The sequence below is a fragment of the Podarcis gaigeae genome (genome assembly GCF_964106915.1).
Source record: "Podarcis gaigeae genome assembly, chromosome: 9".
Lineage (NCBI taxonomy): Eukaryota > Metazoa > Chordata > Lepidosauria > Squamata > Lacertidae > Podarcis > Podarcis gaigeae.
Window position 1 is genome coordinate 6,119,823 of NC_139685.1, and position 17,527 is coordinate 6,137,349.

At 47.5% G+C, this 17,527-nt stretch overlaps 2 protein-coding genes and 1 long non-coding RNA gene across 3 annotated transcripts in view; all 3 read right to left on the minus strand.

The window, feature by feature from the left end:
• Positions 1-17,527, minus strand: part of CLK3 (CDC like kinase 3) — a 200,346-nt gene that overhangs the window by 92,115 nt on the left and 90,704 nt on the right. The window lies entirely within an intron of this gene.
• Positions 5,442-16,523, minus strand: LOC310825155 (cytochrome P450 1A5-like). Its single transcript, XM_083698340.1, has 7 exons — positions 16,353-16,523; positions 12,969-13,839; positions 12,188-12,299; positions 11,320-11,409; positions 10,951-11,074; positions 9,055-9,141; positions 5,442-6,283 (listed from the first exon to the last, which is right to left on the minus strand). Exons 2-7 carry the CDS (start codon positions 13,800-13,802, stop codon positions 5,977-5,979), a joined length of 1,554 nt encoding a protein of 517 aa, XP_083554466.1. The 5' UTR covers positions 13,803-13,839; positions 16,353-16,523; the 3' UTR covers positions 5,442-5,976.
• Positions 5,442-17,527, minus strand: part of LOC310825216 — a 114,957-nt gene continuing 102,871 nt past the window's right edge. The window contains exon 2 of the long non-coding RNA XR_014555163.1: positions 5,442-5,626. This is a non-coding gene — a long non-coding RNA (uncharacterized lncRNA). The remainder of the gene's footprint in view (positions 5,627-17,527) is intronic.

Genomic DNA, 17,527 nt, shown 5'->3' on the forward strand with positions numbered 1-17,527 from the left:
CAGAATAAATAAAGGAGTATTTAAGGCGCTGCAATACTCGTTTGTTGACTTTGCTGCAACAAACACGGCCACCCCTAGAGAAAGCACAGCAGCCTATTCAAATATTCTGTCTCAAGATTTTTCACTTAACAAAAAAAAAAAATAAAAATATTTCCCATCAGCTCTAGTTACATAATACATGTTTGGGTTTTTTATATGAATAATTCTGAAATCCTTACTTGGGCAATGAATTCATTAGGGCCAACCATATGGTCACAAAACAGCAAGCAAACTTTTGAGGGGTTTTTATTTGGAATTCTTGGTCAGGCAGCAGTTCTTCTGTTAGGCCAGTGTTTCCCAAACCGGGGGGGGGGGTCATATGGACCCGTAGGGCACCCCAGGATATTCCAAGGGGGGCACAGGTGAAAAATGTGTAAATGGGGGGCCACAGCAAGAGGTTAGGGGGCCACAGGGGGAAGTGAAGAAAGAAAATCAATTTTTTAAAAATTGTGATTGGCTGGCTATCCACTTGGTCAATTACAAGCGGGTAAGGGGGTGGCCCCAGGGACGTGGATGGATGCAGTGGCATAGCGTGGGGGGTGCAGGAGGGGCCGGCCGCACCGGGCGCAAAATCTGGGGGGGCGTGCTCGCCGCCTCCGGAGTCGCCGAAGAGCCTCGGGCGCAGGCTGTAGCAGAGCCCCATGTCTCGTGGAACCAAAGAGCTGTGCGCGCCTCCGGGCTGAAGGCGTCCGGCAGGCGGCGGCTCTCAGCGCTCGCCGCGGTCCCCGTGCGTCAGGGCCACGGAGGGCGCGCCAGGCAGCCCCTCCTCACAGCCCCGCCGCCGCTGCTGCTGCTGCTGCAGCTGCTGGGCCATGTTGCATTTTCCTCGCCTCTCTGCCCTCCTCCTCCTCCAGGCAAGCGGCGTCGTTTGGGTGGCAGCGCCAGCAGCAACTCGCCTCAGATCACCTGACACGGACCTGCCGCTGCCGCCGTGGCTACCTTACCGTAAATACCCCAGCCCAGGCAGCAGCAAGAAGAAGCTGGCAGCGGTGGCAGGTTAGGGGTTAGGGGCGCAAATTACTTGCCTTGTCCCGGGTGCTGACAACCCACGCTACGCTGCTGCGTGGATGGTGTGGTGGGTTAAACCATAGAGCCTTGGACTTGCCAATCAGAAGGTTGGCGGTTTGAATCCCCACGACGGGGTGAGCTCCCGTTGTTCGGTCCCTGCTCCTGCCAACCTAGCAGTTCAAAAGCACATCAAAATTGCAAGTAGATAAATAGGTACCGCTCTGGTGTGAAGGTAAACGGCGTTTCCGTGCGCTGCTCTGGTTTGCCAGAAGTGGCTTAGTCATGCTGGCCACATGACCCGGAAGCTGTACGCCGGCTCCCTCGGCCAATAAAGCGAGATGAGCACCACAACCCCAGAGTCGGCCACGACTTGACCTAATGGTCAGGGGTCCCTTTACCTTTTAAGGGGGTGGCCCACCAGGTGGGAGAGCTGAGGCTCCCATTTTGACCAGTCAAGCCCATAATCCAGAACCCCCAGGTCAGGAAAGTGGTGGGGCGGCAATGGGTAGGGCTGGGCAAGCTGGGCCCCGTGGCAGCCTGGGCCTGACTTTGCAAGGTGCAGGGTGCAATTCACCCAGTGCCTAGTAGTGGATCAGGGCCTTTGGATGTTGCTGAGGGGCACAGGCTAGCCAAGCAGAGTCTTCTACTCAGAAGAAAGTTGCAGTGAGTTCAGTGGGCCTTACTCCCCGGTAAGGGTTTGTGGGACTCTAGGGCAGGCATCCCCAACCTGCGGACCTCCAGATGTTTTGGCCTACAACTCCCATGATCCCTAGCTAACAGGACCAGTGGTCAGGGATGATGGGAATTGTAGTCCAAAACATCTGGAGGGCCGAAGGTTGGGCATGCCTGCTCTAGGACTTTATCTAGGCAGCCAGGGCTCCTCCAGGTAATAATAATAATAATAATAATAATAATAATAATAATAATAATAATTATTTATTATTTATTCCCCAGCCACTCTGGGTGGCTTCCAACAAAATATTAAAATACAATAGTCCGTCAAACATTAAAACCTTCCCTAAACAGGGCTGCCTTTTTGCACTATTTTTGCACAATATCTTTTTGCACCAGGTCAGTGAAGACCACTTGCGTTTTAAAATTCTCCCATATATACAGAACTCCCTGTGCACCTTTTGGACTGTATCTGTGGGTTTCCCCCTCTGTCTCAAATAAGTGGGGTCAAATATGTGTTTACATTTTATAATACATGGAAGATGGACCTCTCTCAGGAGGTTCTGGACTCTCCTTCCTTGGAGGTTTCTAAGCAGAGTTTGGATGGTCATGGATGCTTGAGCTGAGTTTCCTACATTGCGGGGAGCAAGGTGTGTGTGTTTTGCACTACAGAGATGGCCCTTGGGGTCCCTTCCAGCTCCATGAACCTTTGTTTTTCTGCTTTAACAATATTTCATTATGTTCCTATCATTATATTTAATTGTATTTTATATCAATTATAAAAATTATAAATAAAACATGTTCTATTTACAATCAAAAATTTAAATGGCTACCTTTCCACCAATAGGATGGGAGGGACAAGGGCATAGCCAGGATTTTTTTTAGGGTAGCAGGCTTTTGTTGGGGGGGCAGAACCTCAGATATGTATTTATTTTTACTTATTGGGGGAAGCTGCCCCCCTTGGCTATGCCCTTGGGGGGCCCATCAGAAAGAAACAAGGTTGAAAGGGGGCCACAGTTGGAAAAATGTTGGGAAACACTGTGTTAGGCAAAGTGAAGAGACCACCTCAGTGGGCGGGGGGAGAACAGTGCTTCAGAAATTAAGTATTGCTAACCAGTGTGGAATGTGAAACACACAGCAGTCAAATGCAACATTCTTAGAGTGGACATAAAAAGGGTGTGTGTGGACCAGCCAGTCGGAACCTCCTGTTTCCTCTACATGTGACCATAGGTGAGCAAAACCTCACCTGGGCAGGTAACAAAACAGTACAGGGGAGGCAGCCATCTCTCTCTCTGACTCCATTCCTCGAAGAAGCAACATCTTCTTAGCCTGAGATGCTCTCTTGGCTTGCAGCCGAGAGAGGACAAAGGAACTATCTCATTCTCTCTTTGAAGTCCATGTCCGGTTTCAATATCCAGGGGAAGGGCTACTGCTCAGGGGCAGAGCATCTGCTGTATCCCTGTCATCTCCAGGTAGAGCTGGGAATGTCTGTGGGAATGTTCAGGGATGCAGGAGAGGATATATTGCTTGATTATATCCTTTCCAACTTGTGTTAACAAGTTCTACCATTTAGCAGAGCAACATCCCCCTTTTTAAACTTGCACAGCAGATGCGTTTGCTCAGGCTCGCTAAAGCCACTAAAATAAGTTACTTGGTAATTTCCCCTTTAGTTCCTCATAAAAGAAATAGACACGACACAGTCTTCTATAAAAGTATAAAAGAGTTTACTCACTAACGTTCTGTTCACAGATGGATCCCAGAAGGCAGACTTAACTTACAAAAGTAATATACCTGGAATCTATCCCATAAAGAGAATAGTCCCTTTGTCCTCTCTTGGCTAGAAGCCAAGGCTAAGCAGATGTTGCTTCTTTGATGAATGTAGTCAGAGAGAGAGAGATGGCGGCCAGTCCTATGCTTTTGTTACCTGCACAGGTGAGGCCATGCACAGGTGAGTCCCAGCCTAGGCCTGCCTGCCTGCCTGCCTGCCTGCCTGCCTGCCTGCCTTCCTTCCTTCCTTCCTTCCTTCCTTCCTTCCTTCCTTCCTTCCTTCCTCTTAACCCTAAATTTGTAGGTACTGCTGAGATACACCTGTGAGACACTAATCAGTGTGTTGCACCACAGTGATGCTTATGCAGAACCAAATATGATGTTTCACATCCTCAAGATACCACCTGCCCTCTGGGACTCTGTGGACCATTTGCATGCTCTCCAGAAACAATACTGAGAGTGAGTGGCCTCATTTTTCCCTCCCTCCGCCTTCCCCTGCACTGCATCCTGAAGCTTTTGTCTCTTTGGGACAATCTGTGTGCAAAGACTGGTGAGAAAGACTGGTTTGGTGGTCCTCACCCAGAGGTCTTCTCCAAACTTTGCATGCAGGAAGAGGTTTCCCTTCTGGATCTTCCCAGTGTTATTTCCCAGCCCTAGTAAAAAAAACAAGCAACCCTACTCTTCTGTTTTCACTCTCTATTATTTTGCACCATATTAGTGCCCTCTGATTACTTGGCTGACCTAGCAAAGGGCTGTGTCTTCCAGAAGGGCGCAAGCTGAGGAAGGGGTAGACACGTGTTTGTTTTCGTTTAAGAAATGTTTAATTTGCACCGTGATGAGTCATTTGGCTCTGAGCCCAGACAGCTTGCAATGCTTGCAATGGGGCAGACTGTGGCGCTGTTGGTTCAGCTTGGGAAATCTCACTCTGCAGGAAGCTGGGAGACAGTTTGGTGGCAATGCTCTATTTCTGGATTTCCTGCATCAAGCAGTGTGTTGGACAAGACGTGATTTTTGTCTCCTCTTAGTTAAAAAAGAAATTCTCCAAAAATAATTTAGCTCAGGGATAGAGAAACTCACACATTCCATATTTAAATATCTATTTTATTGCAATGTACACATTGTTTCTAAAGTAAGGTAAAGGTAAAGGAACCCCTGACCATTAGGTCCAGTCGTGACCGACTCTGGGATTGGGACGCTCATCTCGCTTTACTGGCTGAGGGAGCTGGTGTACAGCTTCCGGGTCATGTGGCCAGCATGACTAAGCCGCTTCTGGCGAACCAGAGCAGCACACGGAAACATCGTTTACCTTCCCGCCTGAGCGGTACCTATTTATCTACTTGCAGTTTGGCGTGCTTTCAAACTGCTAGGTTGGCAGGAGCTGGAACAGAGCAACGGGAGCTCACCCCGTCGCGGGGATTCGAACCGCCAACCTTCTGATCGGCAAGTCCTAGGCTCTGTGGTTTAACCCACAGCGCCACCCGTGTCCCTTTTTGTTTCTAAAGTACTTCATTCTAAAATATATAAATTGTAATGCTCTTTGTTACATCTTCCAACCTGAGACCTAAGCTGAGACCTCAGTCACAAAAAAGCACAATATTCAAAGGGAAAAAATGAATTTTGATTTACACAGCAGCTACTGGAGTTGCAAAACCAGGCCATTTTGCATTGGAACTCACAGAAGTCAACTTTTCTCACTCCCAAGTAAGTGCACATCGGATTGCTGCTTATAATGGGTGTGTTGGACAGACAATATGTCTGTTTGTTCAGTACAATGGAAAGTTATGATCTACGCCAGGGGTAGGGATGGGTAGACCTGTCCATTTAAGTTTCTCTGCGTTTATTAATTTCCAACCTGAATTTCCATTCTTCCTATTTCAACATTATATTGTGAACCGCCCTGTGATCATCAGGTGAAGGATAGTATAGAAATTTAATAAATAAAATAAGTAAATCAGTTTGCGATTAGATATACATTTAATTCCTTGTGAAAACTCACCAACATTCTTGTGTGAATTTCTCCTGAAATGAACATTTCAGTGCATTTCCCCCAGCATAATTAATCTTTGCTTGCTTTTTTTTTTTAGTAATAGATGCAAGATGCCTGTGCGCAGCCATGCACACTAGGGCGGTTCATAAAAAACTTTTTTTTTAATGCCTGCTCCAGAGGTCTTATCTTACTACACTAGGGATTATATAGCTACAGTATATCTGAAATTCCATGCATATCAGTTAATGTCTTGACCCTGCTCTGCTGAATTGAAATTTCAGCCTACACGACATAGGAAAACGGCCAAGTCAACAGCTATTTTCGTGGAGGAGGGTCAAGACATTGACTGATATGCATGGAATTTTAGATATCCGTAGCGTAGTACGATAAGACCTTTGGAGCAGGCATTAAAAAAAAAAAGAAGTTTGTTATGAACCGCCCTAATGCACAGATAGACAGATGTGTTCCTCCCCAGCCCTTGCAGGGAGTTGTGTCTTTGCCGCTCACTCATGGCTCCTCTGTGGGAAGCGCTGTTTTACTTGGAAGTCCTTGCACCGCTTGTACTTCATGGAGAGGCCATAGCGAGGGGTCATGTCCACCGTCACCCCGTCCGGGATACTGAACTGCAGTTGCTGGAGCAAAGTGGCCAAGAAGAGGAAGACCTGCCAGCGGGCAAGAGGCTCTCCGATGCACCTCCTCTTCCCCAGGCCAAACGCCAGGACCTTCTCGCTCTCATCCCGGTTGATGCCCTTCCCGTTGGCAGTCAGGAATCGCTCTGGCTTAAAGGAGGAAGGGGATTCCCAAAGGGTTCTGGAAAAGGAACGTTTTTTGAATGAATGAATGAGCATGGAAACTCCTTGCCTCAAGCAGAGATGAGAGAAAAATATCGATTCAGTTTGCATAAGGACACTCTGAAACAATACACTAGCTGAAACTCAGCCATCCTTTAACTCACACTTTCCGGAATTTTGTAACACAGCTCTCTGGCCAAGTAGAGAAATGCTTAAGCTGGGGTAAAACATGCCTGGGAATGCATATATTGGTGAGAATGATATATGCATGCATTATATCAGGAGGGACTTTTTAGCAAAAATGTGTAGATCAGGCAAGATTTCATACAGATATGTGTCTACAAGGAGAAATTTGTTGAATTATTATCATGAGGACATTTTTTAAAAGAAGATTTTTTAAAGACGGTAACTGAAAGAAACTAAAATTGGCCAATTCATCAATCCCTAATCTCATGTGCATCTATTTAATATTTCTCTGAACTGGAGTGTGGTGTGGCAGGGCAGGGTGATATGGCCCCGGGCACATACTTTTGAGCGGATGCCCCCCCCCCCAGGGATCTCATCCTGCCCTGCCTACCACTGGGGGAGCCTCTGGGCCCCAGAGCCCAGCCTGGCCATGCCGCCAAGTCCCTGGGCCCCTCGCTCAGATGGCAAGCAGGTACAGATGGAAGGAGGCAGGCAAGGAATGACTCCAGTGTAGCCTGGCGTTCCTCTCCGCAGGCACGGGGGGGATTCACCTGCCAAGTGTACGTAGGCAGGCAGGCAGCACGGCTCAGCCCCACTTCTGTCTGGTGGTGGGGGCTGGGCTGGTGCGGCAGACTTTGTTCAACTTCCACGCCCGGGTGCCAGCAAACGCCACTACGCCACTGATCTGATGTGGCCAATGTGGTGCCCTCACCTCATCCTTGACCATTAGCTATGTTGGTTGGGACTAAATGGACATTGAATTCAGCAATACCTGGAGTACAACACAAGCCTCATTTTTTGTTTTAAAAAGCTACTTGTGGTTGTTGTGGTTGTTGTTGTTAATAATAATAAATAACATTCCTTGGGCCAGGGAGTAGCTTCACGATTGCCAGAGGGAGCAGCTAACTAGGACTCTCTCTTCTAGACTGGAAACAGAAAGAAGCAGCTGCCCTTGAACTCAACATTTTGAGGAAGGTTGTGATGTCTGTTCAAAAAGGCATAATGGTGAATCCAAAGCTGGTTCACTGTTCAAGATACATTCTCTTACACACTGCCTCATCTCCACAGCAGTGTGAGATTTCAGGGGTCCAGGCTTACCCAGGGTCTGAGAATCCTTTGGAAATGCGGCACAGAGGAGTCTGTGGTGTCTTTAGGGTATATGGTTTCATTTACACATATATACAACCTGCCCCTGGGTGGTGAGACTGCAGAGCAGTCACATCCCAAGAGGGCCTTGTTTTGCCCACGGCTGCAACCTCAGATTCCAAGAGACCCCAAACATCATGTGTGACCCTCTCTGCAGGATAAAACAGACAGAACGCCTTGTGCTTTGCCCCACCCCCTCCAGCTTGCAAAATCGACCCTTTTTTCTTTTTCGCTTAGCTCATCTCCCACTTCAGTCCTGGATGCTTCCTCTCCCATCTCTGGTATGGTCTCAGCAGAGAGTATTTTGCCTTGTTGATGGCTTTCCTTGAGGGTTACCATATTTTTTGCTCTATAGAACACACTTTTTCCCCTCCAAAAATGAAGGGGAAATGTGTGTGCGTCCTATGGAGTGAATGCAGGCTTTCGCTGAAGCCTGGAGAGCGAGGGGTCAGTGCGCACCGACCCCTCTCACTCTCCAGGCTTCAGGCAGCTATCCGCAAGCCTTCGGAGCATGGCAGGAGTTTCTGCCGGGCTCTGAAGGCTTGCGGATAGCAGCCTGAAGCCTGAAGCCCAGGGAGCACAGCGCCAACTCCTGCTGCATTCCCTGGGTTTCCCCTGCCCCAGCCCTGCGGCTAAAAACGAAGCCAAGACAGCTAGTGGAATCCATCCCGCTCGCTGTCTTGGCTTCTGCCAAAATTTTGCGCAGCCTCTCCCGGCTGGAGAGGTTGCGTGTGGCTAAAGAGGAATCCAAGACAGCCAGCGGGATGGATCCCGCTCGCTGTCTTGGCTTCTTTGCTCTTTGGGGCTGGGGGGAAAAATATTTTTCCCCCTTTATTTCCCCCCCTAAAAACTAGGTGCGCCCTAAGGTCCAGTGCGCCCTATGGAGCGAAAAATACGGTAATAACTGGCCATCATCTTCTTCTGTCTTCCTAATGACCCTCCCTCAGGGAGCTGGTCTGACTTGTAAACATTAACTAAGCCCAGGGATTTCCATCTTTGGCACAGTTTAGTCAAACTTTGATCAATTCTAACTTTTACTGAATCCAAGAATTTTGGGTGACTTGCACTCACAAACTCTGGCACCCAGAACCTATACCAGTATGTCTGTAACATATTCACACTTAAAATCAGGGGTGTGGAACCTGCAGCCCTCCAGATGTCGTTGGACTCCAACTCACATAATCTCTGACCACTGGTTACATATGCTGGGACTTACAGGAGCTGGAGCACAACAATATCTAGAGCAGTGTTTCCCAACCTTTGGTCTCCAGCTGTTTTTGGACTACAACTCCCATCATCCCTAGCTAGCAAGACCAGTGGTCAGGGATGATGGGAATGATGAGAGCACCCAATTCCCCATCCCTGCTTAAATGAGTGCTAAGGAATATGACTGATCGGTACAGTGAGCATGCACAAGGTGTGGGGCACATGTCTTCCCAAAGGTTGAGATACACTTACTCATCATGGTTGACTTGCCACTGGTTGACAAAGACACAGATGTCCCTTGGGATGTAGTAGCCATTCAAAACGGTGTCTTTGGTTGTACTGAAATGGGAAATAAATGTATTCATTGGGAAAACCCCAAAAAGCATCTGAAGGGATGGAAGAGTGGAAGGAATATCAAATGGAATTTGGGAGTCTATAGGAAGGAAATGAAGGCCATGCAATGGGGAAAGGGATGGAGATGAATAGGGCAGTTTCAGTTTTGGTCTTCTCCGACTCTGCCCATTTCCCCTCTGATCCCATCTGCTTGGTCCCCAGAAGGCACAAATCTGCCCCCACAGGCTGAAAAAAACCCTGCCCCCTGCTGCAGTGGCCAAGGTCAAGTCATATTAGCCACCAGTAAAGACAAAACAAGAAGGAAGCCACTTCAATCATCCTAGGTTGCCATGCATTGCCCTTAAACATTGATTGGTCTCACACTAAGGTTACCAGATTTTTTTTTTCAATGAATCTGGGGACACTTTAAATGAATGAATGTTCAGGACATTGATGCTGCAGCGATAGCAGTAGCAGAAGGGTAGCCATCGCCTTGACCTCAACCACCATGTCCCCCCTTCCTCCTAGGCTCCTTTCTCCTTTCTCCATGAGCCTGGGCAGCCCCTGAGTTGTTGGTTCTTCGGTGGTGATGGTGGGGAAGCGGTGTGCAGTGGGTCAGGCATGGAAGGCGGGCAGGGGGCAGGGATCTCTCAGGCAGTGCGATGCCTCCTTTCCCCAATCCCATTCCTACTTTCATGCAAGCAGGAGAGGGCGGGGATCCCTCAGCTGGGAAGGGAGGCTTCTCATTGCCTAACTGAGAGATCCCTGCCCCCTCCTGCTTGCACACAAGCTCTGATAGGCAGCATGAAGCCTCCCTTCACAGCTTGGTTGCTGGGGTCAAGGAAGGTGGAGGCATCCCGGAAGCTGCATCTTTGAGCCCCTGCACCACCATCTCATGGGGACTTCTGAGCAGCTCCTGAAGCCAGCCAGAGCCAACTGCTCCGGGTTGCTGAGACTGCCGCTGCTGTGTTTCTTGGGGACATTAGATGAAATCCAGGGACATTCCAGGGATGGAATTTGTCCGGGGACATATTCGCAAATCCGGGGACTGTCCCCGGGAAATGGGGACATCTGGTAACTCTATCTCAGACATTTCTCTCCCTCATCATGAAGACCTGGAGTTTCCTTCATTTTTGAAAGGTGGAAACCTTGAAAATGCTGATAATTCCATACAGATGACCCACCCCATGTAGACGCAAGGAAGGCGCAGGCTGAGGGCGAGGCCCCTCGTGGACATGAGCTGGGGAATCAGGATGGGTTTGTGTGGCGATCACACAGGGTCCCCGGACATTTAACGGTCTATTGATCCCTGTGCCACCAATGTGCTTGCTTCCCCGCTGCCATCAACTAGTTACTCTCTGGTAAAACACTGAATCCAGTCAGTTGTTAAAAGTGAACCAAAAAAACCAAGTTTATTTTACAAACATTAACAAGTTTATGGTTTCTCAGATAATAGTATCTTAACTTTAGATTCTTTACTGGCCTATATCTTCCTAATACCTTCTGACTGATTATCTCAACTGTTTGACTGACTCCTCTTAACAAATTCTCTCCCTCTCTCACATCAGACTAGCCCAACCCACAGACTTATCTTCCCTCTCTCCTCTAACTCCAGACTGTCTTCGCATCCACTCTAACTCACTAAAAAACCTCTGTGCTTAAACCTTATACACAGTTAACTCCGCCCCCTGGGTTCCCATTGGTTAGTCATTTTACAATTAGTTACCCCTTTTCCTATGAACCCAGTATGATGTCACACACCTAGGAGGGCAAACGCCACAGTTTGCCTGTCTCTTTGGAAGGCTCAGGACTTACCAGTGAGGGATTGTGAAGGGCAGGAAGGAGGAGTGCCTGAACACCTCCAGGATGAAGGCTTCGGTGTAAGGCATCAGGGGACGGTCCGACAGCCGGGGCTTGCGCTCTCGGCCAATGCTCTCATCTACAGGTTAAGCATAAGAACATCAGAAGACTCCACTGGATCAGGCCAGTGACCCGTCTAGTCCAGCCCCCTGTTCTCACAGGGGCCAACCAGATGCCCATTCTGCGAAACCAGCAAGCCATTGTGGCTAGCGGCCCTTTCCTCCATGAATTTGTCTTTTAAAGCCATCCAGGTTAAAGAGGAGAGAAAGAAAATTGGGATCCAGTCTGCCAAAGAGACGTGTGAATTATTATAAACAGTTTTACCTATTTCTTCCTGAATCTTCTTTTGGATTTCTGGATAAACAACAAGATACATGAGGCACCAGGACAAGGCTGTGGTCACTGTGTCAAACCCTGGGGGGGGGGGGGACAGAGCGGTGTTTTTTAAAAACAACAACACAAAAGCCTTTTTTTTAAAAAAAGTGAACCTCCTTTTTTAAAGGTGAACATAATTTTAGTCTGCATCAATTAAATAGTATCCAAGTCTCAATAGTTCCCATCTGAGTGAGTGTATATATAATTAGACATGCTGTTGAGAATGGGGACACATATCTGTACGCCTCCCAGATGTTCATAATACCAGAGCTCAGGTTCATCCAAAGCAGCGGACTGTGGGCAGATTCAAGACAGACCAAAGAGAATTGGGGAGCTACCTTACAATTACAGTGGTACCTCAGGTTAAGAACTTAATTCCTTCTGGAGGTCCGTTCTTAACCTGAAACTGTTCTTAAGCTGAGGTACCACTTTAGCTAATGGGGCCTCCCACTGCTGCCACGCCGCCAGAGCACGATTTCTGTTCTCATCCTGAAGCAAAGTTCTTAACCCGAGGTACTATTTCTGGGTTAGCGGAGTCTGTAACCTGAAGCGTCTGTAACCCGAGGTACCACTGTACTTGGTACTGGGAAACCAATTCATCACAGCTCAAGAATCCCTGACAGATGGTCATGCAACCTTCAAAGGAAACCTGTTCAATGGGTCTTATCATCAGAAAGATCTTCTGAATGTTTAGTTGGAACCTCCTTTCATGTCATTAGAATCCATTGGTTCTGAACCTCCCTCTGGAGCACAAGAAACGAGCTTGCTCCATCTTCCATGGGGAAGCCCTTCAGATATTTTCTCGAAACCTCCTTACCTGCCCCAAATAGGTCATTGACGAGGTTCACTACTTTTTCAGATGAGAGTTGAAGCTTTGCATTTTCTTGGCTTTGGTCGATGAGGGAGTCTGTGATGTCCCGGATGCTGTCCTGGGAAGGAATAGAGACTCAGTTCACAATTATGGTGGGTAAAAGCCACTTCTTGACTTCCCAGCTTTTTTTTCTGGTGCTGCTCTTGTGATTTGACATCAAGGCCAGCCTGTATTTGTTAAAGCATACATTTTCATTGGATTTTAATGGGTACACACTCTTAAAATGAAACTTCATCGAGGTTTTTCTAGTGTTGACTCTGGTTTTGTTTTTTAACAACAACCAACCATGTGGTGGCCATCACGTACAAGATGAAATGCAATCAGAAGGTGGAAGAGAAGTAACATGGAGGGCATAACGTTTCATGGCCTATCTGGGAAGTCCTTATTTCAGGCATAGGCAAACTCGACCCTCCAGATGTTTTGGGACTACAACTCCCATCATCCCTAGCTAGCAGGACCAGTCTGTCAGGGATGATGGGAGTTGTAGTCCCAAAACATCTGGAGGGCCGAGTTTGCCTATGCCTGCCTGAGTCCATTACATAGGGAAGAGTCATAGCTCAGTGGTAGAAGATCTCCGGTTCAGTCCCCACTGGCATTGCAGGGAAGGGCTGGAAATATTTCCTGCCTGGAACCATGGAGAACCACTGCTGCCAGTCAAAATGGACAATGGTGAGCCTCAAGGACTTATAGCCCAACCTGGCATGAAGCAGTTCCCTGCATCCCTTACCTTGCTGAAGCTCTCATAGTGCTCTTGGACGATCTTCTGCAAGAAGGTAGTGAAGCGTTGGTTGATGGCCTTAAACTTCTGCATGTTGTTGCTCGGGAGGTACTGGAGGGCAGGGATGTAGTCAGCTGGGTTGCCGGAGGATGCAAACTCCACAAAGTCCTCGCTCACATTCACTATGCTGAGCAGCTCCTCATCTTCATGGCTGTAGCGCTTGCCAAAGCAAATGGCACTGATGACATTGGCCACAGAGACCACCAGGTACCGGTAAGGGTCAAGGCTCTTCTTCTCCAGCATCACCTGCTGCAGTTTCATCACCAGGTAGGTGGCCTCTTTGGAGACGTGCTCTTCCAATAGGCAGGTGGAGGAGGAGTCAGGGCTGGGGGAAGCAGCGAAGCTTTTGAGGGCACTCTGGACCAGTTTCCGGCGCATCTGCCACAGCTCCCCAGAGTCTGTGCTGAAAACCAGGCTGTTGCCTCCTGACACGAAGCGGGAGCTGAACAGGTCAGGACGGCCCATGAAGTCTCCTCCTTGCCTCACCAAGGCCTGCTTGATGGTCTCAAGGCCACTTAGCACTACCACCGGCCTCATGCCAATATGGATCTTCATCACATCTCCGTACTTCTGGCTCATTTGCGTCAGACTCAAGTGGGGGTTCTGCCCCAGATCCAACATGTTGCCAATGAATGGGTAGCCCCACGGCCCTGGGAGACTCTTTAGGCCCTGTGGCACCTGCATCCGGAGGGATTTGATAGCGATGAAGATCAGGCAGAAAACAGCAATGGCGATGAGGGCTTCTGCAGCCGAGATGGTGCCCAGGATTCCCATCAGCGACATGGCAAATGGGGACAGGGTGGACGGGTAAGAAACCCTCCTGAAATGAGCCAAAGGACAGCCCAGGAGGCAGGGTTAGCGGGTGAAAGTCTGTGTTTGGCTTTGCTGAACTCAGAGAGTTGCAAGCAAAGAACCAAATACTTGCAGATTAAGTTACATCGTGCAAGAGAGTGTGTTCAGAACGGACTCATTCAGGTGTCCTGCATGCTAGGAAATGAAATTCCTGTAGATCTGTTGTCTAAGGTTGTTAACAGAGAACAACTTAAGGTTTATGTACAGCGGTTGCAATTGGGCTGAACCACAGGTGAAACAGGTTACACGGAAAGGGGGAGGATGTGAGAATATTCCGTTCCACCTAAAAAGGAATAGGCATGATTGTTGTGTGTCACATGCCTGTTTACCTTCCAGCACAGCCTGCTGAGAACTTCTGTTGTGTATAGCTTTTGTTACAGATAGGTAGCCGTGTTGGTCTGCCATAGTCAAAACAAAATAAAAAAATTCCTTCCAGTAGCACCTTAAAGACCAACTAAGTTAGTTCTAGGTACAGTATCTGAAGAAGTGTGCATGCACACGAAAGCTCATATCTAGAACTAACTTAGTTGGTCTTTAAGGTGCTACTGGAAGGAATTTTTTTTATTTTGTATAGCTTTTGCTTATGCTTCTTGCTTGGACATGAAAGAGGGAAGACATGTTTTTTCCTTTGTCCTGATGTATGCTGAATAATCTGCTTGTAAATACGCTTTACATATGCCTCTATCTGCCCTTCCATTGCGAGGTTTGTTTGCTGGCTTGCGTACTCAGCTTCTGAAAGGCTTTTGAAGCTCTGAGTCACAGTTTTGATGCAGAACCAAGGACTGGAGTTCGGCCGGCAACTGGCCAGTGGCCTGGAGCCAGCTGGGGGCCTGACCATTGACCAGTCTGACTGAGGCTGATAGGACATGGAGTCCAAACACTCTTGGAGGGCCACAGTTTCCCCAGCTCTAGGCTATAGGAATGCTACTATGAGTAATACCAGTTTTCATGGTTGCTAAATCAAACTACCACTCCCTCGGAAGGTGGTGAACTCTCCCTCCTTAAAGGTTTTTAAAGCAGAGATTGGGTGGCCATCTGTCAGTGATGCTTTAGTTGAGATTCCAGCATTGCAGGGGCTGGACTCGATGACCATCGGGGTCCCTTCTAACTCTACAGTTCTATTATGCACGACCTTCCTTAGTTGGGGCTGATTCATACGACCATTAAAAATGCATTTGCTATTATTTTTAATTTAACCACTACTCCTTTCACAACGTCCTCCATCTGCTTCCTACTTGTCTTGCTTATTTTCAGTGTCTTTCTGCTTCTCTCTGTTCTCAGAGCTGATTGCCAATGAACTTTCATTACTGGTTGTCAATGAACTTGCAACAGTCAATAAAAACACATTCTCCATCTGCTATACATTTTGGAAACTTCGAGGAAGTTGTTTGTTTGTTCTGCATCTGGACACTTCTTAAAGTATCATAATTGAATTTTTGCATATTGGCTATTGAGATCAAGGAGCAGGTTTTTGCCTCTGTTTGGAGACAAGGAAATGCCGATTTGAATCAAGATCGTGGGCTGAACAGAGGTGGGGTTTTTTATTTTGGGTTTGTTTGTTTTTTTGGTGTCTCAGAATTGCTGAGCAAAGCCAGGTATGAGGCTGCTAGCCTATAATAAATGTTCTACATCATAGGAATAGAAATCTATTCTTTGACATTTTCGTGGAGAAGCATCAGAGACTGTACCACAGTCATTAACCAGTTGTAGAAACTTTTCAAATGCCTGTCATAATCTTCCAAACTGCTTCCTTCTTTCCCTTTGTGGAGAGAGGGGAAACCTTCCCAGATCGCCCCCACCAGCAAAAGTGTGCTATAACTTATAGACAATCTTCTTAAACTTATTTTTTGGGGGGTGGGCAGAGAGGTTCTCCAGATTTATTTATTTTCTTACATGTATATCTCTACCTTCAGGTAGCCCTGAAGTTTTTAATGTTTGACGTTTTACTATGTTTTTATATACGCTGTAAGCTGCCCAGAGCAGCTAGGGAAACCCAGCCAGATGGGTGGGATATAAATAATAATAATAATAACAATAATTCCACCATATGACATGACTCTGCAGTAAACTTCCAGGCTCTGGCCAGATCCAGTGTCAGCCCACCAATGGCCCCAGGTGCCTTCAGACTACATTTGGGACAGATAACAGAGTCCACCCAGGCCCCATCTCTGCTTCTGCAGGTTTCCCCATATCCCATCCCTGCTACTTATGGTCAAAATCCCCTTCCCTGCCTGGCAAGGGTGCACTTTCCCAGCTGGGACCATCTCTATCCTATATTCCCTATACAACAACTAGCACACAGCAGACTTATACTAAATAGGTAAAATGATACAATGCTATGCTACCTTATAATAGGATGATGCAGAAAAAGGCCTGCAGTGGAAATCTAGGCATGTTGACTTGGAGGTAAATCCCAGCATGTTTTCTGGGGCTTGCCAGCAGGCAATCATGCAAACATTTACAACTTAGCACAATACAGACCTGTGTAGCTCAGATGGGCGAAGGAACTGGAGTCTTGACCAGTACTGTAGCTAATCCAGTCAGGATTTTCTGTCTAGATCTCTCTCTTCCCCCAGTGGACATGCTGTGCTGAGCAGTTCCAGAGGTCATTTTATGCACTGCCCTCAGATTGGCCAATCCACGCCCTCTTCCGCTGGCCAAATCCACATCTTCCCAGCCACGGCTGGACTAACAAACAGCTAGTTTGGGAGGAAGCCCAACCCACTCCACTCCAGATTGTGGTGGAAGCAAAGAACATGTCCCATATCAGCCAGCCACAGCCTTGTTGATTGCCACAAGCACATTCCAAGTGTTCTTGAGCTGTTGCGGTTTTTGTGTTGTCTTGAGTTGTAATGCTGCACTGAATAAAATTGGATTTCATTTTTTTTTTTTATCAAAGCAAGTTCTTGGTCATTGCAAGAGAAATTCACCAAACTAAAAAGACTTCTGCTTGTTGAAATGTATAGCTTGCACCAACTCAGCTCAGCAAATTGGAACAAAACAATGAGTGGTATTAAACCAGGTTTTAATAACCAGGTTTCAGAGTAAACCCATCAAAATCAATGGGCTGAAATTAGTCATGTTCATTGATTTCTGTGGGTCTACACTTAGTTGAATATCACCCAAATGCAACTGATTGACATTTCTCCAGTCTTCCTGCCTGAGCCCCAATGTCCAACTACAAAGGGCAGAGGTTTCCCAGGACTTCGAAAGAGAGTAAAGCTGTCTAGTTTGAAGATAAAGAATCATACGAAGGAAGGTTAGGAGCCTTGAAGTTGCCCACCATCCCCAGTAAGCACTTCGACAGCAGACTGAGCAGACAGGCAGGGGACTTGGCCAGGAGAAAGAAGAGGTCTTGTGTTTCTGTTTGAATGGGGGTGAAAATTTCTATGCATTTAACTTAGCATATGCACATGTTATGCAAGGCGAGAAGAGACAGGAGAGCAATCCAAACACCGGAAGGTCTGTTGCCTGGAAGATGGAGCAAGCTTGTCTTCTACTGCTCCGGAACCAAACCAGCTGATTCAAATGGCAAGAAAGGTGATTCCAGCTAAAGGTTCGGATGAACATTTGAGGGTAAGAGTGATGGCTCTGACCTATAAAACCTTAAATGGCTCAGGAGCACAATACCTCAAGGACTGCCTCTCTCTTTATGA

Bases quoted from the DNA above. Each gene is read 5' to 3' on its own strand.
- LOC310825155 (XM_083698340.1), bottom strand. From the start codon at position 13,802: ATGTCGCTGATGGGAATCCTGGGCACCATCTCGGCTGCAGAAGCCCTC. The intron at 11,075-11,319 runs GTAAAACTGTTT...CTTAACCTGTAG, and splicing joins GAAGATTCAGGAAGAAATAG to ATGAGAGCATTGGCCGAGAG. The intron at 9,142-10,950 runs GTAAGTCCTGAG...TTCCCATTTCAG, and splicing joins CCCTTCACAATCCCTCACTG to TACAACCAAAGACACCGTTT.